This window comes from Syngnathus floridae, chromosome 1, assembly GCF_059516105.1.
Source record: "Syngnathus floridae isolate MCC-2025c chromosome 1, RoL_Sflo_1.0, whole genome shotgun sequence".
Taxonomy (NCBI): Eukaryota; Metazoa; Chordata; class Actinopteri; order Syngnathiformes; family Syngnathidae; genus Syngnathus; species Syngnathus floridae.
The window spans coordinates 12,340,538-12,366,452 of record NC_142413.1 but is presented as its reverse complement, the minus strand read 5'-3'; the positions used below and the strand labels follow the sequence as shown (position 1 = coordinate 12,366,452).

The 25,915-nt window shown below is 40.5% G+C and overlaps 1 protein-coding gene across 9 annotated transcripts in view; it reads right to left on the bottom strand.

Moving 5' to 3' along the window:
* Nucleotides 1-25,915, bottom strand: part of LOC148404124 (teneurin-2-like) — a 193,875-nt gene that overhangs the window by 54,575 nt on the left and 113,385 nt on the right. For 7 of the 9 annotated variants that reach the window (XM_088369969.1, XM_088369975.1, XM_088369993.1 and 4 more), the window contains 2 exons: nt 7,803-8,009; nt 613-844 (listed from right to left, as the gene is read on the bottom strand). In XM_088369969.1, coding sequence (XP_088226095.1) covers nt 613-844; nt 7,803-8,009 — 439 coding nt within the window. The remainder of the gene's footprint in view (nt 1-612; nt 845-7,802; nt 8,010-25,915) is intronic. The other 2 variants (XM_088370019.1, XM_088370038.1) reach the window with 1 other exon arrangement.

Genomic DNA, 25,915 nt, shown 5'->3' with positions numbered 1-25,915 from the left:
TTTGTTAAAAAAATGCTGAAAGATTTTTGTGTATTTTTTTTTTTTTTATTCATTAATCATTTATGCATTTCGCTTTACTTAAGGAAATTGTTGTACTTCAAACTGTGTACTGTCCATGGTTCCCGCGCTCACAACCAGCCCCCCTGCATTCCCCCAGGTTGACTTAAACGTGTTTATTAGTTGCACATTAATCCGCTGATCAATAATAGATTAATGGGCATGTTGAAGGGCACCTTGCTTTGATTAGAGGGGGCAAGAAAGGGCCAGAATATGAAAATGATGCCAGCCTCAGTTGTCCCTTTGATTGCAGTTACAAGATAATGAAGCTGGGCGCCGTAACAGACTTCTAGCTCAATGGTTAGTGTGCTGTGCTTCCAAGTCAGAGCTGAAGGTAAGTTCTCCAAGTAGGGTGATTCTTTTGTTTCCGGCATGGCATGGCACGAATTGGCTGAGAAAGGTCTCTTTCCATCGCACAATGGTCCACAAAGAAACAAACGTCTCTGTTACGCTTATTACATGACTACAGGGCTTCACTTACTGTTAGTGACTCTGGAAATGAGAATCAGGTAAACACAGACTGTAAAAATTGAGGTGGAGACAAAAATCTCTGACCTGGTTTCTAGTGGGACATTGCTGTTGAGTACCCAGCTGTCTTGGAGCTGCACAGACTCAGGAGTGGTTGGTCCATCCCCGGTTCCTGGAGCTGGGGCATGAATGGGGTTGCGGCCACCTCGCAGTGTGTTTCTGTTTAGGCTGTTTGCAGACTGGTGCGACAAGGTGTGATGATTGTGTGGAGGGGGCAGCGGAGGCCTTAGTTTTGATTGGGTGTGGTGGTTGGACACCCCTGGAAGAAGACAAGTGAAATGGTAAAAGGCATGTTAAAAAGAGTAGGATTCACATTTGAAATGGTGAGAATTCATTTATATGGAATTTTTAGCAACACAGACATGAATCTAATCATTGTTGCACTTTTATCTCTATAGATTTTGTCCAGTGTTTTAGCAGCTCTTTAACCTTACAGCAGAGATAACGTGTCTGTGTGTGTGGGGGGGATATATATATATATATATATATACCACTCAGCAAAGAATGCCCCCCCCAACTTTGTTCTTTGACTTGGGCGAAACATGTCAGCTGGAATCTAATATTGGCCCTTCCACCACTGAGCTAATGGACTGTTGAGGGAGAGCGCTGGAAAAACAAACTCAGATGACCTAGACAAGTACACCCATTCACACATCCCATTTCTGTCTGAGGCTCTGTGTGTGCATTATAAGCAAGAGCTTGTGCTTACGTGTATTTGTGCATAGAAATCAATAAACCACAGTGAGAGTAAGCTCCACAAAGTTGCAGCATTTGCATTCTTATTTGTGCACACGAACACACACAGACACGCATGCACACGGATGCTCACAGATAAGGCATAAGCAAAATCATATCAAGAGTGGGAAATTCCTTCACTTCACAGCAAACACTCACTCATCTATGATGTACAGACATGACAAGATTATTGCATCAATTGACTTTCAACTTTCCACACACGTTGTTTCATTTTCGTGATTGAACACAACTAATTGGAGAACACATTATAGAGTCTGTTTGCATGTTACCTTCCTGGTAGACATGAAAAGACAAGATAAAGTTCATACAGTAGATGCACCTTGAAGTGGCATCAAAGAAAGCTTTTGTAACACATACGATCGGCCCCCTTTATTGATCATCTCTGGAATTTGATGAGGAAAGAAGACCAAAGAAGAGGAGATATAAATGGGCTGCTTCTCTCCTTTGACATTTGCAATTCATAATTCTTGCTGGATGAGCATTTAGATTAGATTCAAGGCAGCGAGCTCTCTTGTAATTCCAGATGCTTGGAAGGTGACCTGCTTCCACCACCACTGGGATGTAGGTGCCACCCACGTGCTGCTGAGGAACAGATGCTCATGAAAGGAGACAAGATGAGAAGGAGACACTAGGAAGATGGAGGAGGTCTGACCTATTCCTAACAATTGAGACATAAAACATCTGTTTGCACATGCTGAGTTGCTCTTGGGAGAAAAGGCACGCACCCGCAGTTATAGACATTGACTTTTGCAAACATAGACACAACAGAGCACAATTTGCGATTAACTCTTGCATCATGTATGCTGAGAGTGCCAATTGATAGTAAAGTAGGTAGACGTCTCTTGTCTTCTGCTTGTCCTACTTTGTCTTGTCATTTGTTGCTGAGGATGTCCTTTACTGAGTTTTAAAAGCACTCAGAGAGAAAGCTTGTTTGTGAAAAACCTTTCATGCGTAAATTTGGTGACTTTGCCTCTTTGTAACAGCTCTATAAATGGGAAATAGGAGCACCTGCATCCTACACTTATTCAAACAAAACAAAAAAAGATGTGTAGGCATGGACAAAAAATCCTTGCAATACAAAAATCTGAGTAATACATTTGCTAGCTTACACACTGGCTTACTTATTTTAACGTGCATGCATGCAAAAATGTGTTGGATTCGAGGGAAACTTCCTGCAATAAAGAGCATATTTTTGGAATCTAAATTCTAAATTTATATAAATATTGAAGCAGAACAGCGGAACAACGGTAAACATTTTTTTTATATAGTTGAGAGGTTCCACGTTCAACTCGTATTTCTTTGTGAAGTTTGCATGTTCTTCCCCTGCTTGCAACCTTTTTCACGACGTACACTAGCTTTTACACAAAACATGCCTCGTAGGTTAAGTGAAGAATAATTGTCCATGGATGTCAATGCTTTTTTGTCTATATGTTCCCTCCGATTGACTGGAAAATAGATGGATGGATGAATATTGTTGGCAAATCTAGTCTGGAGGGGTGTATATTTGGCAGGGCTACAGTTAATGTTCTAAGTTTAAATAATACTCATAGCACATGGAGATTTTAAGACAACAGAGAGCAATCTTACTTTTAAGACTGATAACACAACCTGTTACATTTCTTTCTTTAATGAAAATCTGGTACCAAATCAGAGTTTAATAGATACCCTTATACATTCTTTATAAAAATCACAAAGCGTTTTTAAAGTGAAAATAGGAAGGGGGCAAAATTTATCAGAGGATTTTTTTCTTTTAATACAGTATAGCCTTGATACTGATTCCTTTATTTGGGTGAAAAAATAAGATTGAGTATTAATTGTCTGATAAATTTAACATATAATGTATAACATAATTGTTTTTTTGTTTTTTTTTGGTTCTTCCTTGCTCACAATGAAGATATATCTCACAGTGAGTAAATTTTCCTGATACTTCATTTTTAGTATTGGTTTATTTTTATAGAAAAAAAGAAAAATGCAAAAATGGGTGGATTTATGATGAGTTTTATAGAAGATGTTTGAATATCAGTATACTTGTGTTACGTTGCAATGCGTTAATACCTAAAACAAACCAAAGAAAACAACAAACAGCAACAATTGGCTGATTTAGCTTGCCAATTTAAAAGTTTTTTTTCAATACCCAGCCCATTAAATCAGCGAACCGATTAATCGGTCAAGTCTGACAAACCACTCGTGAGAAAAGATTAAAAAAAAAATAGAACAAAGTCTATCAGATTTCTTTATTAACTTCTTATAAGCAGCCTTTCAATCTGAGGTTTGTTTGTTTATTTACTAACCTCGACACAAAGGAGAATTTATTTCAAAGAAATTCATGGACTCCTAATCTATAACTATGGGGCTGAGATAACATTAGGCATGTGTGACAAAGCAAACGAAAACTCATTTCTATTTCTTATCCGTCGCTTATAGAGAACTGCCGAAGAGAGAACACGTACCAGATTCGCCACGGAGCAGAGACACTGCACAGTAACGTACGCTTAGAGTAAATGGGTCAGATAAAATAAAGATAGCAGACTGATACGTTTGAATTCCACTTACTAAAGTACAAGCTGCAGGTACGCTAATAGGTTGTTTTTACCAGAAAGGCAGGCTGACAGAAGACAAAACATGTGGTGAATAAACACGGCAATTAAGGAGCAGCGAGCTCTCCTTTTATTCTTCTCTTATCTGTCTTTGTTTCCGCCTTCTCTCTTTCACTGGGTAAACAGCAATTGTTGACATATTTTCTCAACAATCCTGATGGGTTTTCAATCTCAACAATAGCTCAGAGCCCCTCTGACTGCTCTGTGGATTGACCCATTTTATTCCCACCACGTCCTCGGCGCCCACCAAAGAGGACAGTCGGCGTAAACTCCAGAGTTCGACTCTGGCTAATCCCTGGAAGTTCATTATATGCCCCAATTCAAAGGACACTCATTCAGCGAGTGAACATCAGCCTGCTAACCTGCCTCCCTTGTAAAGAACACCGTCTTCTGTGCTTGTGTGTTGCCAGCTGGCAGCAGCAACTGGCTGAAGCCGTTTGTTTCGCAGCCCTGGATAGGCAAAGTGTTTATTGACATTTTATGTGGTTCACAAAGAAAAGTTGCTGGGTAGGATTTGTGTGTTTTTATGTGCGTGCGTGCATGTGTAGGACCGAAATGTCTATTCAGCAGTTAAGTGGGATCATTGCAAGGCTTTGCCGCCCCCTTCTCGTCATTGCCTACCCTTTCTCTATCCTTTTTCACTGCATTTCTCCATCTCTTTACCACATTTGTCACATCTTGTTTTAATCCTTGCTTTAAGGGAAAAGTCAAATTTGTTTTTATCCAATTTCACCAGAAGCTTGTTGCTATGCTGTTTATGTCTTACAACATATTTCCAGGTGTTCTTGGTTGGGGTCCTTTGTCTGAACAAATTACACCCTGCTTATTTGTCATTCTACTCAGACTAGTGGGAAGGAGAGCTTGAGGTGAAACATGCATCTCATGCAAACACACACACACCTTTAGAATATATACAGTCAAAGAAAGACAGAACGAGAAAGTTAATTACTTAAGGTAAATGCCCCTGACCTTGTACAGACACTTACCGAGGATCTCAGTCACACAAAACCTCACTATCTGAACAAAGTAATATGAATGCCAATTGTGTTTGTAACGCATCCATAAGAACCTTTGCTTTGGAACAGGTCACGGCTGCAGGCAAGATAAAAATGTGATGCATGGTGACCCTCGGACAATTATTCAACCTTTGCCAATTGTCATTAAAGTAGTTGTCGCACGCACGCACGCACGCACGCACACACGCACACGCACACGCACACACACACCGCCTCTGCCTTGGCTAGTCATCTCTGTCTAATTAGGAGGCAATAATCTGCGAGAGGAGAGTCATCACGTTCAGCCAAAAACAAACTATGAGCACAAATGCAAGTGTGTATTTCACCCACACGCAGACATTTGCATATAAATAAACGCATGCTGTTACACAAATGTCACCCTTACATAAGCGCTATTAGAAAAGACAACACTCATGCACAATAAGCGAACATGTCTTTGGTTTTCCTTTGTTTCTGTAGATTTGTTTCAACAGAGCAATTAAATATTTATCACATTAGCAGTGACTTAAGGTGACTTCCCAGGCAGCAGAAGGCTAGTCACTTTGGCACTAAAAATAGCGTAGCTTCCCGCCATGCATAATGAATGGGTAGAAACAGCGCAAACGTTAGCTCTTTCCAGGAGTGATCTGCTATGCTCCGTTTGGCCGTCTCAGCTCTCCTGGCGTTCTGGGGAAATGTTCCCAGACAGGTGCTCTGAGCCAGATATTATTCCCATATAAACAGTCACAAACCCAATTCCCAGCCAATCCACGGCAATAGTGTTCCGTTCCATTCAACTGTCATGCCTGACTAAAAACACAAGTCATGTCTGTCCACCTGTTAGCTTTGGTAATGGCAGACGACTTTGCCAACACAAAACACACACACGCACAGACACACACAGACAAACACGCACGCACGCACGCACGCACGCACGCACGCACACACACACACAAACGTAAACAGCATGCAGCTTCCTGCAGGATTATCTCGCAGTGGTCAGTTTCTGCTTGGCTTGGTCGTGCTCATTTCCTTCTCAGCGTCCACTCTCTACACGACCAAATCCAACACGCATATGGTCACACAGGCCTTCATTCATGCAGACAGACATGTGGTCACATGTGGGGTGTTTTATTTAATTGCCACCATTTACATGTCCTCCAACATGCCAGGAAAGTGCCAGGCTGCCACTCTAAACTCATTTAAAACACATTATAGACCCCGAGGGCCAATGACTCTCGCTGTAGTCATTAGATTGGCGGATTTTCGAATTACTGTATTGTCCTCCCCACTTGGTGAGGAGCTCCCAGGATAGCCTTTGTTACCTACATTGGCCCCGAATCTTTGTTCCGTTTTCTCTTGTACCTCCATTACATTCTGGTTACTGTAAATCTGTTTTTACTTTGTCACTTTTTTTGTTTATTCAGACTTTTAATGCTTTCATGGAAGTAGCTTCATAAATTTGTCACCCTCGTTTGCCGCCTCTGTGTTTATAAGATCAGCTGAGATTTGAAATAGGCCCGTAGAACACAAAGTGGGTGGGTGTATTGCCTCGGAACAAGAGCAAGAGATTGAGCGTGTGTGCCTTTGAGCCTCGCTTTCCCTCTTTGCCAGACTCTGCCATTAGGGTGTCAGTAGCAGAGTGAATTTATTTGCTGCGTGGTTACTGGGCTAATGATTGATGTTGCCCCAGCAAACAGTAAACCAATTAGAAGGCTGATGTAACGTCATTTTAAAAGCCTCCTAATCACGTTCCTCTTGAACCTGGGACCCAGGCCTTCCCTAATGAAGATTTATACTGGATCAAAGGAGAGCCTAACGCCATTAACAATAGATTGTATTCCACCAAAAATCACATTAGGACTTTCCCTTTCCCTTTCCCTCCCATCAGACCTCCGCTAAATATATCTGCTGATTACAAGTGCAGAGGCACAGAGGAGAGGAGAAACAAGGGTGGAGAGACAGGGGGACACTAAGATAGATATAGTTGGCACACGGTAACTAATTGTTGAGACAAATGTCTATGCTGATGCACCTCATTGCAGTTGTGTTTGTACATATCAGAAAATAAATGGCTGCAACGTGCTGATACCAGCACACGAAGCTTGTAACTACCACCAAGAGAATTTCGAGTGATGACAGAGGGCACAAGGCGTTGGGGAAATTAATTTACTTTTCTTTTGTAACAGTCTTCTGCTTTTTTTAATTCATCACCACCTTACAATTTACTTTGTGCAGCATTAATAATGGCAATCTACCCATAAATATACCCGTATACATAAGTATACGTATATAAATATCGTCCAATTTTTCTGTTGGGGTGCCCACATTTATACACCTGCCTACTTTTGTTCAAGTAATGATTGCACACTTTCCGTAAACCTTATAAACTTCATTTCACTTCTCCAATATCACTGTGTTTGCCTGCTATATGATATATTTAACTGAAATTGCTGATCCGAACAACCAATGATTTATAAAGGAAAATTATGAAAATGATCAGGGGTGGATATGACTGTATATATACGTAGCTCCTCAGTGGCAGGAAAAGTAGTTGCTTTTACCTAACTCAGTATTTTAAAGAAACAGGTGGCAATTTGGCATCCCATTATGATTCAAATGTCAAAGATCAAAATCTAAATAGAACTTTTAATGGACCATTTAATGTTTTTATATAATAAAATAGTCAATGCTTTGGGTTTTGAGATTATTGTGCAGGGTAGAGTCACGTTAAATACACAATGCAAAGCCACTGATCATGCAACATCTAAAACAGAACACACATAATGACCTAATACAGAACCCTGATGGATGGCATGAACATGGTAATAAAAGAATGAAGGGGCGGATGAGTTGGTAGGTTTCTTACCAGTGGAGGACGGCTGGGCCCGGAGTAAGTATGAATCATCTGGGTGGGGCTCCAGGTGAGAATGGGTGGAGTTTTTCTCCAGAAGGGGAACCTGGCACTCCCTGATGGGTGGAGACGGGCCAGGGGAGGGGTGGTGTGGGGCGGACGAGGAGGACGGATGGGACGGAGGGAGCAGGGAAGAGGAAGAGGTTGGAGGCATTGGGCGACCTGGAGGATGGAAGGAGAGAAAGGCGAATGGTAAAAGTTAGACATAACAGATGGTGATGACTGACAGGATGTAATGCAGTTGGCCCGTTCGAGGTTGCAGACATCCAAACATTGTTTTAGTGACTGTATTTACACAAATCAACAACACAATGTGCTTGAGTGTTAAAAAGATCTCACAGGGACTATTTGGAAGGGCAAATAAAAACTGCTCACAAAGTGAGAAATGCGACATTAACTCACAAGCTTTGTGAATAAATGCAAAACAATCAGTCTCGCTGGATGTCGGATACTTTTAACTTGTTAGATTGGTTTACTGCCTCTCGGACCAGAACCCAAATTGAATATCACAAGGTGCGGGCATGACAAATAAACCCATGCAGTGTGAGCAATTGAGCTCAAATTAAACTCATCCTAAATTTGATGACAAATGTCTGCTCTTCTTGACTTATGCATTCATGTGTAAATTTATCAAAGCAAAAACATTCTCTTTCCTTCTCACTTGAATGGGATGATGCAACTTGAGTTAGGACTCTCATCTATGGTACAATCACTCTATATATGGGTAAGACCCAACAAGAGCCACTCTTTAAATAGCCAAAACCTTGGGACACGTGGACACAATCAGGCTGTCCCGTACACCAGAGAGACAAAAGAGGGACAAAGAGAAATCACTCTACTCTCCAAAGGTTTGGAAATCAAGGACAAAGACAAATCTAATAAATTCTATTTAGAGACAGCTGAAAATATAGAGTAATTATGTCTGCCATATTTGTAGCTCAATCAATCAACAACACTGCAAGAATGAGGCCACCGAGTTCAGCTAATCCACTAAAAAAAACTCGCGTTATTATCACCACTAATTAAATAGTCAACCAGAGACACTGTAACACAACGATAATCATGTATTTTCTCTTGATTGAAGAATAGAAATTGTAGCCTTTGGCCTTTTCTTTTACGGATAAAATAATAAGAAGAATGATGAATAGTAAATAATAATGAAAGCAGAAACCTGAGAGGTTACAATGGATCACCTTTGTTTGTTCCTTTTTTCATTAGTTTTCTTCTTTACAGAAGAAAGGAGAAAGGTGAAAAGTCATCTAAACCTTGAAGAAAGTGTCAGGATTCTATGAATAAAAATGGTCATTGGTGGGAATGTGACTGTCAATACCTATTAATCTACTTACTGAGCCCTGCAATTAATTGGCTGGCAATCAGTACAGGGTCTACCCTACTTCTCTTGCTAAAAGTCAGCTTAGATTCATTGACAAATCAAAATTGTCCATTGACATGAATGTGAGTGTGCATGCTTTTCGTTTGTCTGTTTGTGACATCGACTATTTTTTATCCCAAAATATATTTTCTTTAACAAGTATTCATTTTAAATAGAGAAATTGGTGTGCATCATATTACAGCAGTAGCTTATCTGTAATGAGTTGCCCTTGGGTACCGCAGAGTCACCGTACGAGTCCTGCCTCTATGTCTGCTAATTATAATCAGTAAAATACTTTTCTATATTTTGTAGATGTATAATTAATCAGGAAAAAAATGCATTCTAATTACAGTGCAATGATTGAATATACATTTGTAAATGAAGTTTTTTTTTTTTCTTTTTTCAAGTGCAATATTGTGTTGTGAAACAGCGCACAGTATCATCAAACAGAGCACTTGGACAGTCTCATCAATGTGAGGTGCATTAATCAATACGGGTGCCATCATGGCTTTATAGAGATATATCTGATAGAGGAGGAGCCAGAGAATGCCTCTCCTCTATCCTATAGCCCAAACTGGCCCAGCTTAGAGTGTCATGGAAACCAGAACTGGCATCGATCCCCAGCTCTGCATTAACTGCACCCCAGAGGAAGGACCAGCTTTGTCTTCTATAGAGGCATGTGTCTGGGCATTTGTGTGTGTGTATTTGTGTGTTCTTGTGTGTGTGCACGCACACAGGCAAGCGTGTGTTTGCACGTGTGCTTCCGGTCAATCTCGTCAGTGCAAACTGAGAAAAAAATGAATAAACAATGGCAAAGCAAACACTGCACTGTACATGGGGGAATAGATGGGAGAGAATGTAAAGGCAGGCGGAGAAGGTGATGGCTCTGCAGGGGTCATAGGGTCAATTTGAAGAAAGGAGAGGCAGTTAGACAGTCCACAAAACCTTATTTTCATGAAAAAAAATGAAAGAAATGGAGCATGATTTGAGAATATGAATGGATGAAGAAAAACAGGAAAAAGAAATGAAAAGGTAAAGAGGGAATAAGCAACCTTTACCTATGTAAAAAAGCATTCGATCCTCCCCAAAAATCAATCACACCCTTCTATTGATGTTTGAGATATATTGATTTGCATATATTACAAGGCCTCTAATCAGGCTGTTGGTGACAACTTATTGTGGTAAACATCGTGTTGTGTGTGCATGCATGTGCATGCCTTTGTGTGCAAGTGTTCGTACGTGCGTGTGTGTGAGTGCAGCCCCACAATCCTGTTTTGTATGCTAATGATTAGATTAGCCTGAACTAGTATTTTATGGGTTAGTTATTAATAGTTTCAACCACTTTAGTTACAAAAGCGGCACTCTGGCGCACTGGTTAGCACGTCACAGTTCAGAGGTTATGGGTTTGATTCCACCTCTGGCCTTCCCTGTGTGGAGTTTGCATGTTCTCCCCGTGCCTGAGTGAGTTTTCCCCGGGTACTCCGGTTTCCTCACACATCTCAAAAACATGCTTGGTAGGCGGATTGAGCACTCCATATTGCCGTAAGTGTGGGTGGTTGTTCGTTTTTGTGTGCCCCCGTATTGCTGGCAACCAGTTCAGGGTGTCCCCCGCCTACTGCCTGCTGGGATCGGTTCCAGTACGCCCGCGACCCCCGTGGGGACAAGCGGTACGGATAATGGATGGATGGTTACAAAAAAGCCCCCCCCAAAAAAAGCTATAGTTGGCCAAAAGCAATTAAGGGAACTTTAATCTCTTTAGCAATTATGCTGTGGGGCATCCTTAACTCAGCCATTTCTGCCCGCTACATTTCCGAAAAAGGTCAGTGAAAATTGGTTTGTGTTATGAGAACAAAAGCTTGGCAATGGGCTCATGCGATTCTCTTGACAATCAGATCGTTGCCATCTTTCAGCCGCCTCCTTGGCCATCTGTATGTATTTCTTCCTTCATGACATTCAATTGTCAAGTCCAGAGTGGTGATCATATCAGTATGACAACTATATGCACTATGAAGGAGGAAACATGGAATTTTCAGGCTTTAGCTCTAAGTACAGCACCCGGGTGTTGATACTTTTGTTTTATTGATTAATTGACACCTTAATGATTGTCAAATAAAACAATAATTATTTTGTAAATCGATGACGCATTTAGATACCTTGTTTAGTTTAAAATTTCTGCCTATCAACAGTTAATATCTGATTTCTGTAGTCTGACTGATATGCGATTTTCGTCTTGGTGTTGAATAAAAATCTGCTTTTACTTTGGCGAATAACGATCCACATTTTTGCCTATTTTCTGACATTCAACCAACCAAACCAGTAACTGAATCATCAGGCATGTTTTGTGCATTTTATGCAGTTAATTTAAAATAATAAATAGCAATAGAAAAAACGATTTATTCATCCATGAGTTAACAAAATATTCAACTGATCAATGGATTATTCAAATAATCGTGAGTTGGACATTGCTTCTCCAACTTTGGCATTACACAGGCCTAATTCCGCTCATTGACTCTACAATGATGCCTCTCCTCCCTGTCCTTGGGGCTATTTCTGTCCCTCCTTTACCTCCTCCCACCCACCTCGCTACTTCCATCTGGCTGAGGAAGGCGTGGAGAGAGTGGAGGGACGGAACGACATCTGGAGCCCCGTCAGAAAAGGATAGACAAATTACCCCGCTAACGAGAGCCGTTTATCATCTCTTCATCCACTCCATAGTTTCACCCAGGTTTGTCTCCACACCTCTACACACCTGGATGACAACACTGGAAAAATAATCCCATAATTTGACTGTCGATGTCGCTTTCATTTCACCGCTACTGGCTGTGCTGTGTAGTCAATCTGCTTGCGCTTCAATTAGGGAAATAATGGGGGAAGATGGGAAACGGTCCAGTGCATTGTACACAGGAGGATGGGTAAAAAGAGGACCGGGCACACTTATCCTGGCACAGGTGAAGAACCATTACCACAGCTGCTGTCAGCACAGATGTTTGACTGAGGGCGAGCTGTCAGTCAATGTGTGTGTGCATGTTTATGCATGCACTACATGTCGCATACACACAGCGTCTATATGGGATGTCGTCTGAAGGACGGCCCCTTGCGCTGGTTATCTGCCGCTTCCATCTCATCCTCATCACATGCTTCCGCCTCTCTTCATGCCTTTTCTTGATATCTAATAATGTGGTGAGATCCACACCTGTTGTGTGACTGAACGCAACAAATGGATGCCAGACGTCACAGCTACCCATAAGTGCTTCCTGTCTGCTTTTCAAATCCTGCCTTTTTATAATCAGTGCCGCTGCAGGGAAGGTGGGATACGATGAGCAAAGAGGAAGGAGAGATAAGAGTGTGATTCACCAGACTTCTGCTTTGCAACAGACAGCATTTTAATTAATAAAGTTGGGCTTTTGCAGCCTTAAAGCGGCGATTGTATCCCGAGCTTTGTCTTTGATGTGTAACACAGTCTGAGTTATTCTCTGGCCTTGAGCTTCCATCTTCCTCGCTTTCATCTTGCTTGCATTACTCCAACAACGCAAAAGTATACCACTACTCTTTCCAAAAACATAGCAGAGTCACACAAAGTCTCCAGATGAAGCAAGAGGATGGAAAAATGTTGCACAGATACAAAGCATCATTTAAAAAAAAAAAAAAAAAAAAATCTCCTTTGATTTATATCAGTGGTCAGGTCAAATTATTTTTATGCAGTTTACCAATTACGTGTTAATTGCACCTGCCAATCTGGTAACGGCATCTGGGCTGGAAGGCCGCGCCAACACTCTCCAGCCCACCTCCACATGTGCTACGTGTTGTGTTAATGTGTGCCTATTTACCGATTTTTTTTTTCCTTCTACGTTGCCCTTACGGGATCTTAGCCTGGCTTTTTCTCCCTCCCACTCCTTTATGTTATTTTACACTTTTTCATCTGCAAAAACTGTGCGACCTGTTCTGTATCCCCTGGTTGGTTGTTGTTTTTCTGTCTCTTAGATGGGTTGTCTCCCTTCTACTTCGTTGCACCCTGTGGTACTATGACAATAAAGTTAATTCGATTCTGATTCAGATTCTAACTGACAGTTATTTCTGCCAAGATCGGTCATCCATCTTTGATACTGCTTCTCCTCACTTAGGTTGTGGGTGTGCTGGAGCATAGCCCAGCTGACTTCTGGCGAGAGGCAACGAAAACCCTGAACTGGCTTCTAGACAACCAACAGTTTCACCCTCACCTTGAAACTTAAGGACAATTTAGTGTATTCATATGAACTAAAAAGCATGTATTTTGAAGGTGAAATAAAACTCAAGAACTCACAAGAAAACAACACACAGACGCAGAGTGACAGCATGCAAAGTCCACACAGGAAGGCCAGGGCCCAGATTCAAACCCCCATGGAGCATGTGGTCACAAAATTGATCAATTAATTCTAATTTCATGTGGTCTGTCCATCTTTTATTCTGATTGCAATTAAAATTCGCTTTAGGTTTTGGCTACAATTAAAATCTAGTCATCAAGCTACGAGCTAGACAAAGGAAAAGGCAGCTATGGCATGTCCTAATGTAAACACCTCAAGTCAAATGCTTTTAATTGGGCGTACAATTAAAGAATTTGACCAACATTTGTCCAAAAAAAAATACCATGGTGAACATGAAATGTTTCTTCTCCATTGTTCTCTGACTGCTGGCAACTGCTACCTGGCTACTTTCAGTGCTCTCAAGCCACCCCACACACACATTTTCCCACGTTAACCTCAGTGGTGTTGGTTTCGCTGTTGCTTATTGTTTAATGTGGCAGCGATTGTTTTGTTTTCCATTACAGGCTGATTATTTCATGTGCCCTGCTCAATGGCAGAACCAGTTTTTTTGTTTTTCCTTTTTATGTGGGGCATGAGAGGCCAATGATATCTCAGGGGGTCCGCAAAAGAAAAAAAATACAAACCAAAATATATTCTTCAGACAATGCTGATAATCGTTCAATCGTTTAAATGTTGAAAAAACAATTCTGGAACAATTGCAAACTACCCAAAAGTCAATCACTATCTGGCTTGGCACCTGGGGGGTTTTAAACATATGCCCCTGCAGCCTTCCCTTGAGCTCCGCCAGTGGGCATACTATAAAAAATATTTCTCGTGTGGGGGTTGGATGCTCTTTGAACCAAAATTAAATGGAAATCAAAGAAAATTAATTCGCTGGTTTTTAATACTCCCCCAAATTTTTGTTCAGTGTTGATTTTGAGAATCATGCATTTTTTTCCATTTTTTAAAATAATGAGTCAAGGATACAATGTAGCGACTTGGCAACTCAACACCAGTTGCACATATCAGGATGCTTTTGATCAATAAAAATTGGATTATGTTTTATCATGACAACTGTTGCAGCACCAGGACAGCCCCTTGTGAAAGATAATCATGTTTTATGTTGTGCTGAAGCAGATGCCAAAGCAATTATTTGAAAATGTAATTTGGAGATGTACAGTAAATCATATGTAATGTACTTGAAAATAATCAATTGAGCTAAACTACTTTGTCCTATGACTTATTAGTTAGTTAGAAAGTATTTATATTACTTGTGAAATATAGCAGATTAATGATAATTACTTTACTGTAAGGTGTCCATTAGCACTCTGCATTCAGTGCACATTGATTCTACTTGTGTTCTTTTGTTCAAGTAGCAGTGCTTGGATATTGAGAAATAAAGACCAAATGCACAAACTAAGAGAAATAATCAAAACACTCAACGTTTTTAGCCTCACTGCTCAAACACAACCCAGTACCACCCTGCATCTGCTAATTGATATATGCCTTCTTCATTCATGGTAATTGGGATGCGACCACGCATTCTGTTCATTGTCACGTGTCCTCTCCGTAACTTGGGGCAACTCTGAAGGCTGCATTCCCATATAAATTACATCTATGTTGTTTCTGCTGCTGTGAATTGGTGATATTGTTATGGAATTTTGCTCAACAGCCTTATTGAAAGCAGTCAAAATAAATAGCCTCCTTTTTTCACATAAATGCTGCCACACACACACACGCACCACACACACACACACACACACACACACACACACACACACACACACACACACACACGAGCCAAGAAAATTCACATTCTTCTGTAACTGCACACACGTGTCATACACACACAAACCTGAAGATGTCCAAATGCAGAGAGACAGAAAGTCATTCTCTCAGCCTGCCATTATCTCTAAGCATGCTCTTTGCAGACTCATAGGATCTGCAAGAGAGTAATCATCTATGCATATGCATGAAATTGTGGTTTTGGGCATCCATGCAATGGATTTCCGGCCGTGTTTGTTGAGTGACTTGATTTTGTAGTGCAAGGCAGCACAGATCTCCCTGGTGAAGGTGTGTGAAACACCTACTAAAAACTCGTCTTACGTTGTCAAACACTTTTCAACTGTTTTCATTTTTAACTAAAATAATCTCATGTGGGCCATGAACATGTCACAGATCATTTTGCATGTGATAAAAGGTATGCATTTATGGAAGCTTCCATGTTTTCTCGAAAGAGATGAGAGTAACATGCAAAAGCTGTTTGGCTCCGTGGAGGTGTTCTGTGTTGGCACTTTGTAGAGATGCAAACAAAACAACAGAAACACGCCTGCAGGCTTAAGAAGACTCTTACATTTCGATTGTGCCAGGAACATGTGTTAGTATGTTTTCTTTCGGATAATGCAGAATCAAAAAGCTTATAATATTTTATTCTGATGCTGCTGAATCTAGCAATGCAGAGAACAAAAGAAAGGCAAGGCAATTATATTTGTGCCTACTTTAGAACAACCCGCTCGTGTGAAAATTTTGCACTGTAGGACTATTTTGTTACAGATACTGGACCCTCAATGGGCACACACAAGCTACTTTTCCACCATAAGAGTTTAATTAAAATGTTCACCTTTACAAAAATATTAACAACCATGTATGATTCAACAGCAAATAAATATAGTGTCACCCTGCTTTTATTTCAAATTAACTCAATGATTTAATTTGCAGACAATATCTGTACTATGACCCCAAAGGGTGACACTTTTTTGATGATTATTTTTATGTGCACAAGTCTTTATAATTGCTAATAGTTTCTTTCTCCATGTTTAGCTAGTATATGTTTTTATTTTCAAACAGTTTCAGGAGTACCACTTGAAAATGTAGTTACAAAGAAGAACAATGGTTTGTGCTAAATAAATAGTGTTTTCTTGGGCAAAACATGTACCACATCCATAAGTAACCATCAAAGTTGACTTATCTTGAGCAGTTTTCATCTTGTTCAATGGGTAAAAATCCCAGTGGCAAAATGTGGCAAGCTTACGGACCCTTGTCAAAAATGATTTGTAGCCACAGTTATCGCAAATGGTGGATTGTTGTTTTTGGATTGTTAGTCACGTACCAATTATATGTCCTTTTAATTGTGTGTTTGTGTGTGTATGTTTGCACTTTTGATGTAGTTGATGTTTGATGTTGGAAAAAAAACGATATATTACAGCACATATGTTATTACCAACAATATTATGAAGAAAATTAAGCCTCCTAAAGGGCCATGTGAGAAATATAACACTTCTCTTGGGCAGATTCAATAAAAAAAACAGACTTTATAATTCCCATGAAATGCAGATTCAGTGCCCGGCTATACGTAGGATTGCAAGCGCATCTTTATTAAGGCAGACGCCAATGTTGGCAAGGGAGTGTTTATTACCAGCAATCAGCCATTCTGTCCATTCAGCCAGAAACAGGATACCATTAAAAATCAAATGCATGCCAAATAAGCCTGTCAAATTAATAGGAAAACATAAACAGAAGTTATATACTGAATAACCCTTTGTAGATGAAACATACACTTATAGTACATAGTCACCAGTGTTTATTATGACCTAAAAACAGATCATGTTTTTAGGTCATTTCAATAACACATGGAGATACTTTAGCTTTTAATTTGATAGGAATAATAACACATATGACCAAATCCCTTTTATATGTGGTTAGTCTAAGAATGGAGTTTTCCAAATTTTTTAAAAAAAACCTGACAACTAAAAATCAAAAATAACTAACCGGAAGGGCATAAAAAGCATAAAAGAAAGAGTGAGAAAACAAAGGAGGGAGCACTGTAAGAGATTGCAAGTGATTATTTGTCTGCCTATATACACACACACCAGGGACATTGTGCAGGTAAAATAAGTTTTGGATGTTGCTATAATTTCAGCCGCACCCAAAAAAGGCTGCCACTCTTTGATTTATTTTTGATCTATTTTTAGGAACCACAGACTAAGAGATAAGAGATTCAAAGAACATGGTTGAGTATATTTGCTCTAACTAGCTCTCTGTATAACTGTCTTTTGAAGTGAGTCGATTAGACTAAATGACTCAGACATTTTGTGTTCCAGATGTGCGTATGCCCTGGAGTTTGCTGTCTTATTTATTAAACAAAAGCACCTGTGTGTGTGTGTTTGTCTGGAACACAGAACTCAAGACTCAAGTGCTTCCCTTGGATCCACATTCCACCAAAAAGAAATGGCACAAATGATGAAGTACACATTTAAATACAGTAATTACTGAATTAATCGAGGCTCTTCAAATGGATGAGATTTGGTCAAATAATAATGCAATAGTTTTAATCATATTCCTGGTTCATGTTTATTTATTCAAAAGGAAATTAACCCGAATTAATTCTTCATAGATCTAAATAAACACCATAAAACTGAAATTGTGGTACAGTTTTGACTTTTGACTAACTTTTAATTGGTTAAGTCAGTTTAATTGCTTTCCTGATTACTTCCACAGACCTTAATTATCACATTTTATTAAATGAGACTCTCAATTTATTTCTCAGTTAGTTGCACTTTGGATTTAGAGGATGTGAATTTCTGGAATGTCATCTTATTACAAATGTTATGGTTTCTCTTTTTTTCTATTTGCCTCAGACAAATCCCATACCTTGAGCTCTTCATTCCTGGGGGGGTGCTCTCATTCCTGAATGCATTATTAGCTGCTGGCTTGGTGAATCAGATGTTAATTACATGCAGATTACCAGTTTAAGCAGAATGACATGGAATGTATCCCAAACTTGTGTTGCATGTTCTGCGCTGTACTTGAAATGGGCCCGCGACTTCGCCTCCATCCTTGAGTGCATGTGAGATGAAGGAGGGAGATGAACTTTACTATGCACGCACATGCCCTTGGAGATAAGAGCTTCTCTAAGAGCTGGCTGAGAGGAAATCTGCATGTTTCTGATGGGGAAGCACTGAGTGACAAGCCTTGGAGAGCCACGTCAGCAGGATGTCTTTTTGTTGATGTGGCAAACCGAACGAGATCTGACATCTCTCAGTCCATCTGTTTATCCATCCTTCCATCCATCCACACTTCCCAACATCTCTCCAACTATGCATTTTCTATACTGCTGTACAATCTGGGTCACTGCAGGGACTGGAGCTTGTCCTATTGGTGACTTTGGACAGTGTTTATGCCCTTAGTGAGAATCAGTCACACATCAGTAAATCACTACCCAGATGTCCATCCAGCTAATTTTGATTAATTCATCAATCCATCCATCACTTTCTCTATTATACAATCAATGATCACCATGAATGATCATTGTATATAAACAATCTATTTACCACTGATCAACATCACCCTTATTGCATTTTTAACCTACTAATCAGCCATCTAATTTCTATTCATGTGTCCATCTGTCCTATTTTCTCTGTTTAGTTTTATCAATCTAATACATATCAATTATCTTTCAATAAATTTATTTTTTATCATTAATTTCCCTGTCATGAATCCATTCTTAATCCATGGATCAACAACCAATTTTGCATCTACCCATTTTCTTTTTCTTAAACAATATTTTTAATAAAACCGTCAGTTCTATTTATTTACCAGTACTACCTACCTACCTACCGACCGACCCAAAAACCCCAACCACCCACCCAATCCTAAAACCCACCTATCCACCTATCCACCTACCTACCTACCTACCATTCACCCTCCCTATGTTTTCATTCTGCTGAAATTATCATTCAGCCTTACAATTAGCTCAGCTTGCATCAGCACACACCAGAGGACTCAGAGGAATACGATGGTTCCCATGCTGATGGACTCCACATGTCTTTGTGCATCCACATGTACACTAATGTGTATTTGTGTATCAGTTTTACACAAACACTCTTGCAAATGTGATGCAACTCTCCAAGGCACGACCTGCAAAACCTATTGCGCCCAGTCAAGCAAAGGAAATAGACATGGCTCAGGTGGAGAGACAGCCCAGTCAAAATGGTCAACATTCGGCATAAGTCTCCCCCACTCTAAACTACTGCACCCCCTTCCATCACTATGAATTATACTGAAGCTGGGAGACAAATAAGAAATCCAGATTTTTGTAGGGCACAAAATAAGTCAGTCAGTTTAAGATGAGAGAGTTGAATGAGATTTTTAATTACTGCATGACCTGGGGTATATTAGCACATATTAATGAGAATCATTAACCTAGAAGTAACTAAGACCCCTCCTATTTAACTACAACAGAGCACCTCTGCTGCTAAAACTTGAAAATGCACGTGTATCTGCATGATTGACTTTTGTGAGTGTCAGTCTCAGTTCAGTTTAAATTTCAAAGGTTAGACGTTGTATAGTTCTTGTCACACGCTTATCCTAAAACACTGTGTACAGCTGTTGCTCATACCTTTTTGAAGGTGGAGATAGAATGTCCAAAATGGAGGCAAGCAGGCATGCAGATCGAGGGAGAGAGGCAATGGCAGGCAGGCAAAGGTGGTAGGCCAAGCAAGGAAAGGAGGGAAGGGGAATGGCAGGCAGGCAAACAGGTGGCACACAGGTACAAATCCAAAGTGTTTGTAATCCAACTAAGGTTTCAACATAAAGGGTTCCATGAAGTAAACTAAAGTTTGTTTTCTAAATTCCAAGTTTCAAATTCCAGAAATTACAAGCTTGGAACAGACTTGAAGTAACTTGAAGCGGGCTTTTAGCGGTAAAAAACTATGTCAGTACTATCTTCTTTCTTTGTCTAACTGAGACTGACTACCAAGTGGGAGCAGCCTATTTCCCTGATCAGGTGACTGATCAGGTGACCAAAGGCTTTGTCAAATAAAAGTCCATGGCCCAAGGCCAGCGAATCTTAAACAAAAATAAGAATTTAAGCTAAGGAAACTAAATTGGCTCCAACATATCCGGCCCCTTATAGCTACCACATGTGGCTATAACTAAAAAATTCACAATGGGGGCAATTTTCCAAAAATAAACAATGGTAATTTCTTAATTCTAATTTCAAGTTTTACTTCCAATTATACTATAAATGTATGCAAGTATCAGTGTATGAATGTAGTGCAAATGTAAGCACATGTACAGTCTTTGTTCAATGTTGGTTGTTGGCTTTTACCAACAGGTAAATCTTGCTGATGGGCCGTAAGAGCTGGTTGTTTCTAGTTTGCAATCTCACAGAACGAACACGGCCCTTGGAATCAGTCCAACAACTTTCATGGATTTTTTTTCAAAAAATAAATAGCAGCGAACAGCCACAACTGTTATTAACATTCTTAACTTCAAAGATATGTTCTGGTTGGGTCTGTATTCGTTTGAAAAAGAAAAATGCCATAAAAAGAACACTGGCAAATGACTACTGTTTTAAGTGGTTTTGAAGAGTAGGACGGCAGAGTATTTCAGTATCCGTTCGGGTGACACACAGATTGGCCATAGTTGTGGACAATCTATAAGTGGACAGAGCAGGCATGCATGCACACATACACAAAACTAAAAATAGGAATCGTTGCGTGTGCAAAGTAGCAGCCACTATGGACACAGAGCTTTGTTTTCTTTCTTTCGTCACATCTCTCAAGGCCTTATAGCCAATGTCCTCATATTCCAAATTGCTTCTGTCAATGCATCACCTGGTCACAAAAACATCAATAAGATAACAACCCAGTGTGACAATTGCGTTGCAGACACAGACAGACACAAAGGGTGCACAGATGAGCCATATTCCATCAAAGCCAAGCGAGACGGATACGAGACGGATTTCATTGTGTTGTGAAGCCATGGGAAAAAATTAGAACTGCGTTGCTGAGAGTTTGGGTAGTTACATGTACAATGGAGGCAATCACTTGAGCTCTGTACTATTCTGTCTGTTGCCCAGTGAGAATAATAGGGTATAAAACTGCTTTCTATCCATTTACATGAAACACTCTGATGGTATGTGCAGTATGGCTGAATGCACCTTATTACTTGCACTTTCTATAATCCGGCCATGGTAAGCGGGACCATTGTGCATGTTCTTTAAATGGAATTCCTGAAAATGTGTCCCAAGTAGTCTGTGCGTATGTATCCTTCTTCAGCACATTAATTGCCATTCCCAGGGGTGTCAGGACTCCAGTGGGACATCTGCACCTTCATTAGAATCTACTGATCATCGTGCCGCAGTACCAAGAGAGGGCCTGTTTCCCTCTTTCATCACTCTTTCTCTGCGTCTCAGCGCCTCCCACCCATTCTGCCACCCCTCATTGTTTTTTATATGCTGCTATATTCTCAGCCAGCCTCCGCAGTGTTGTTTTCTTTAAACATCATCCCAGGCATTTCTTAGTTTATCAGTCTGATGCAGCGACGAGCAAAACACAGGGAAAGTGCGAGAAGCTCTTGTGACAAAGTTGTGGAGGAGATGAACTTTAAAGCTAGTCTTCTTGTGCTTAATCTGGAAACGGCTGCTGTGTGGTATATTCATTTTATGATTTCACCACCCGCCCTCTCATCCTTCAACGTTTCTGTCACATTTCCATCTTCCCCCCTTCTGCACATCCTCTCCGCCCACATCTTTGCACATTCTTTTGCATTTTCATTCCCATCAGCCTTCCTTTCGTCATTATCGTTGTGCTAATACGTCTCTGTCTCAATTCCCGGCTCAAGTGGTTCTTACCCCCAGGTGGTACGTTCACTAACACTCCAAAGACCCCTACAGACATGTAATGTACCCCTGCCTCCCCGATTGCCCCACTCCCATGCTCCTCCTCTTCTTTCTCTACAGCGGATGGGTGATGCCAGCTGGAGGAACCAGAGAGAAATGGTCCCAATTACAGCATTGGGGGCTGAAAGTTGGCTGATTAACTGTAATTTGTTAACAAACTGCTTTTTCAACAAGAACCATCTCTATGTCTGTCACATGACAAATGCGTACGTTAGAGTGGAGATTCAAGCATAACCCCCTCTCCATCCTGCCCCCCTCCAAAAGAAAAATATTGTGGACAGCTGCAGGTACATGCACTACACGTACAAATCCAGACACGGAGACATATAGCCCTACAGCCTTCACATCTACCAAACCAAGCTCACATGCCCATACAAATGTGAGCTGATCCACTTGCTCAGCTGTATTTACTGCAAGGGCAATATGTTGATTACGTTAGAGCAGCTGATTATTGCAGTGTGACAGTAAAGGAAACAAATATCTTTCATAGGCAGGCATCTATCTCAGCGAGAGGGCTTCTAGCTATAGACTATAGCACAAATGAGTGTGTCGTGTGCAGCTATGACAGTCACAAAGAGAGGGCAGCAAGATGAGGAAGAGGGGGAGAATGAAAAGAAGTGAGTGATGACACAAATGAGAACAAAAAGTTAGAGAGGCGCCAGATGGAGAGGGTGGAAACAGCTGAATAAAGAATGAGATGAAAACGTGGATGGATGGAAAGGGGAGATGAATTAGGAGCAATTCTCTCGGTTTTGTGAGGCAGTTTCCCCCCAACAAAGGGATAACGATGGTTAGAGGCAAGAACAAAAGGTTTAGCGACAGAAACGATGCTACTATCTAGGGTAGAACACATGAAACACAACCACATACTTGTGCATGTAGTAGTGTTGTCACAACAATACCGAAATTTTGACTTCGGTATTTTATATGCATAAAGCACCTCAATATCAGTATCAGAATGATACCTTGACAAAAATCTAAAAATCTACTGTGATATCTATGGTACTGTAACTGCATAAAGTGCCTCAATATCAGTATTGTAATGAACCATGACAAAATAAAAAAACAAAAATCAGCAAACGTCACAAAAATAAAACTGACAAAATACTTTTTTTTATCATTAATTCAAATTATTATAACATGCTTCATGGGAAAATCTCATTTTATACATACTGTAAGTGCACATGTAAGCATACATAAGGACACTGAATAGTGTGTACATCAATGTACAGTATGTACAGACAGTATATATTTATGCATTCACTGCATATGAATGAGATTTTTGGTGAATATTTTTGTCAATTTCTGCCTCCTATTGTGACTTAAATGCCCTTTATGTCTACATAAAGAGACATATCAAGATGGCACGGTGATGCACTGGTGATTACGTCCGTCTCACAGATCAGATGGTGCGGGTTCGAGTCCACCTCCGGCCCTCCCTGTGTGTTGCATGTTCTCCCCGTTCCTGCATGGGTTTTCTCCTGGCATTCCGGTTTATTCCCACATCCCAAAAACACGCATGGTAGGCTGATTGAGCACTCCAAATTCCCTCTAGGTGTGAGTGCGAGTGCGGATGGTTGTTCGTCTCTGCGTGCCCTGCGATTGGCTGCCAACCGGTTCAGGGTATCTCCAATCTACTGCCCGATGACTGCTAGGCTCCAGCACACCCGCGACCCCCATAAGGACAAGCGGTACAGAAAATGGATGGATTGAGACATATCATCACATTTTCAGCAGTAGTAAGCAGTAGTCTACTATGTCCAGCTACTACTGCATTAAGGATGATTAAAATAATAAATCTTATTTGATTGAGGGTGATTCATCTAACATATGTCACCCTGAGACATGTAATTTGTGGACGGTCCATAAAACAGACGGTAAGAACAAATATCAAACGTCTGGCGTACCTTTTTCTGCTATAAGCTTTTACATTGCATGTCATATTAACCTATTTGACTGCATTTGATACTGTCTATTGTTGACACGGACAGTACATTTGCACCGTTACCGTCAAGCTGTTCATTTAATTGCTAATGACCCAATGTAACGTTGCTCTGAGCGTCTGAGTGAGAGTGTGCGTGTGTGTCTTGGCTCTTTAGCCCGCTCCCAGAATTTGACGGGGCATGAATGCGCAAAATGAAAAAAATAAATTCATACTCTACTTATTTTTGAGGGGAGTGTAGTGTTACAATGCATCCAAACTGTCGCTCTTTAAACTGGATGTGAGGTGCCTGCGTGTATGTATACTTGCTTTGATAATTAAATGTGGTGTTCAAAAAGGCTTCTTTCGAACTTGAGTCTTGAAAAAGAGGGTGTCGTCTTGTAATCAGGGTCGTCTTATATTCGCCAATACAGTATTAACTGTGCAAGACTACGTCCCCATGAACTTCTATGTGAAACTGTGTATGGCCCATGAAATGCCTATGACACACTATCAAAGTAACAATCCTAAATGATTGAAGAGAGAAAGAGATAAAACTGTAATAATGCAGTTGTTCAGCCGACAGATTTATTTCAGATCTAAAATGCCTTGTGTTACAGGCTACAATTAATTTAAATTGTGGCAAGTTAGAAATATATGCATAATGTCTGTAGAAATAACAAATACGTGCTGGGCACAAAAGTAAAGCACTTATCTCTGTACTTATGGCACTTTCTCTAAAAACGTGGGTGGAGCTTTTTTTCACTGTAATCTTACTCCCATCTCATACACACTTTACTCTTCTAGCAAACATTTGATCAATTCACAGTTCTCACCATTGATTCTGAGTTTGATTCTTTCTGGTTCCGTGATTCAACCTACTTTTCAGTTTCCGCTTGCTCTATCTCTGTCCATCTCTCATGCCTGATTAGTAATGCTAATACCCTGCGTAATGGAGGATACATTCACATTATTTGTTCCTCTGTGTGGCTGTGTATGAAAGTGAGAGAGAGAGAGAGAGAGGCTGGAATGTAAGGTGTCTGGGAATGGGAGATGAGTTTCCGCCACTGATCCCATTTAACCTTCCAGGTCTTGCTGTCCTCTCTGAAAGAAAATCCGATGGTAATGCAATCACAATCAGTTACGGTCCAGACGTAGACTGATGGACAGATGGACACACGGACTGACTGGCATATGCACATACACACAGAGAAACATGCTCCCCATAACACGAGTCATGCAGAAAATAGTTCTGGACACGATGATGAGGAGAGTGTCGTCCATATGTGGTGAGGACCTTTTAATTTACATTTTTAATGTAAAGTATCATTCAAACAGGGAACGTTGCGAATATCATTATAATGCTTCTTTATAACCGACAGGGCACATCTGTCTCAGTAATGTGTCCTGAGGAATATGCACAATGTACGTAAACACACGCGTAATCAACCTGCAGGGCTATCCAGCAATAATCACCACAGGAAGAACAGACTCTTCCTCCAGCATCATAAATCTAGGGAGGAATAATACGCTCTTCCAGATATCATCAATCACACATAATCTAAACCTGTGCCACCGCACTCCAAACCCAACCCCAATCCACCTCAGGCAGAAATCCAGGAAGGGTGATTAGGGCAAAGGTTTGTTAAACACTAGAAGCTTCGGATAGAAGATATGCCATTACAGCATTACATAGCTTATGTGATGATTCAACACTTCAACTAAAAGGTTGGCTGTTGCATGAAAGGACATCGTCTTGACAAGACAATTGCTGTGTATAGACTTTGCAAATGCACGGTGAAGTATAATGGG